The following is a 2500-nucleotide window of genomic DNA, read 5'->3' on the forward strand; positions in this document are numbered from 1 at the left end:
GGAGGATCGCGGTTTCGATTTCCAGACCGGGCGTTGTGTGTGTTTATTGAGCGGAAACACCTAAAGCTCCACGTGGCTCCGCCAGGGGGTGGTGGCGACCCCTGTTGTACTCTTTCACCCCAACTTTCTCTCACTCTTTCTTCCTGTTTCTTGTCCCCGACTTCCTACGCAACCGCTGAGCCTGGATGCGCATTCATCCATCCGTCGATGCTCTCGGTGTCGGGGGTTGAGCTGCTTTCTCTTCTGCGGGTCTTACGAATAGCAAAGGACCACGTTTCGGGCTTCTCTCACTGCGAGCTCTGGGACGAAGACCGCTTCGCTCAACAGCAACAGCAAATAAACAGCAAGGAATGTTACAATTTCGTATCAGCTTCGACGCAGGCATTGCATGAACGAGGTTGTAGACATAGTCGAAATATCTCAGGGGGCTCTCATTCCGGATTTTTCCTGGAGTTTCTACACTAAATTTTCCCTACGGCTGTGGGACGCAAACCTTTTGTATCGGAGGTCTGGAATTAGGGCTTTCTTTCTCCATGATTTGTGTCCCCACAACCCCATCTCTATTAGGCTAACGCGCATTCTAATTAATCGCTGGGACCATGACAGGTACTACGACCCCGGACCAGGATAAACCTGGGAACAGCAAATGCTAAAAAGTGCTTCCGCACTCTTCAACCAGGGCTCTGCTACGGGATGCACTTAAAAATTTTATCCAAGGCCTGTGCGTATATTGATATCACTAATTATTATATTCTCTCTTTTACTCTTTTACTTGTTTCAGTCATTTGACTGCGGCCATGCTGGAGCACCGCCTTTAGTCGAGCAAATCGACCCCGGGACTTATTCTTTGTAAGCCCAGTACTTATTCTATCGGTCTCTTTTTTGCCGAACCGCTAAGTAACGGGGACGTAAACACACCAGCAATGTCAAGCAATGCTAGGGGGACAAACACAGACACACAAACACACACACACATATATATATATACATATATACGACAGGCTTCTTTCAGTTTCCGTCTACCAAATCCACTCACAAGGCATTGGTCGGCCCGAGGCAATAGTAGAAGACACTTGCCCAAGATGCCACGCAGTGGGACTGAACCCGGAACTATGTGGTTGGTAAGCAAGCTACTTACCACACAGCCACTCCTGCGCCTATATATATTTTTTTCTAAATTGTAGTTTATTAATTTTTTGTTTTCTTTCTCAGACTTCCTTCATTTCACACGTGGTCTATTTCCTTCATATCATTCTATCTTTCTCCTTTCAGGAATTATCTCCGCTACTCTCTAACACATTTTCGCTCTCTCGGTTTCTCTCTTTCCCTTTCTCTCCTTATATATTAAGTTTCACAACGTCTCTTCCTTTAATCTCTCTCCCCTCTCTCTTCTTCTCTTTCTTTCTCTTCCATACTTTTTCTTTCCCCTCTGATAATCTTAGCGCCAAGAAATGTCCCGGTTACAATTTACTCGTCCGACTGCAACGAAAGTCCTGCTGTTAACCCTTACAACAATACTGGTTGTTAACGCAGATCAGGAACTTGACGGCTACTACAAATCTTTGGGCCCTGGTTATGCCTATGCTTACCTTCAGGCATCTACAGCACAAGAATTCTTCTCAACACGAAACCTATTCGACTGTACCGCGCTCGCTCAAAGGAGCCAATCACAAATTTTCACTTACAACAAAGTCAGCCATATCTGTAAGATTTACGCACCGAATAATTTTATGACAGTCGTCAGCGCGAATGACACCAACGAGATTTCCTTCTTTAAAAGTAAGTGAAGCATTATTATTAAAGAAATTATTGTTGTTGTTGTTGCTGTTGTTGTTGTCGTCGTCGTCGTCGTTGTTGTTGTTGTTGTTGTTGTTGTTGTTGTTATTATTATTATTATTATTATTATTATTATTATTATTATTACTTTTTTTTTTCTTCTTTCAAATTTGCTTCCATTTCTTGCCGAGTGTCTTCCCGACTCCTAGGGCAAAGAAACTCATAGTATGCATTGGTAGGCCATTAAACCAAACTCAATAGTTCGTTCATTTTTTTTTATTATTATTATTATTATTATTATTATTATTATTATTTCTCTTTATCAAGGTTGGAGTTCCTGGAATCTCATATGCGTAGCGGACTTGCTATATGCAGTCTACAGTTCTATGCTATCCATTCTTTTCAGCTAATATTTTCCTCATTATTCTGGCCATGCCAAGGAAGCAAACCTTTTGTAACAGATCTACTGGGCAGTCTATTCCAATTTCCTTTACCCAGTAGAAATGCTTGTTGTTGTTGTTGTTGTTGTTATTGTCTTTGCACAGCTTCTAACACTGGAGATGTACTAAGGTGTCAGCTGTTCACTACCAGTAACACCTCTTATTTTTCGAGCACCTTCCGGAGTATTCGAGCGGTTCCAAGCAGTGCTGTTTTCTGCAAGTGCTTCACCCTTATTGCAGCCCCTATTTGTTCCACGTACTTCTCGAGATTTTTGTTCACTGTT

At 42.6% G+C, this 2500-nt stretch overlaps 1 protein-coding gene across 1 annotated transcript in view; it reads left to right on the plus strand.

The window, feature by feature from the left end:
* Positions 1-2500, plus strand: part of LOC118761211 — a 17534-nt gene that overhangs the window by 2573 nt on the left and 12461 nt on the right. Inside the window, exon 2 of the mRNA XM_036498948.1 lies at positions 1273-1779. Coding sequence (XP_036354841.1) covers positions 1452-1779 — 328 coding nt within the window. The 5' untranslated portion in view covers positions 1273-1451. The remainder of the gene's footprint in view (positions 1-1272; positions 1780-2500) is intronic.

The sequence above is a fragment of the Octopus sinensis genome, unplaced genomic scaffold, assembly GCF_006345805.1.
Source record: "Octopus sinensis unplaced genomic scaffold, ASM634580v1 Contig10690, whole genome shotgun sequence".
Lineage (NCBI taxonomy): Eukaryota > Metazoa > Mollusca > Cephalopoda > Octopoda > Octopodidae > Octopus > Octopus sinensis.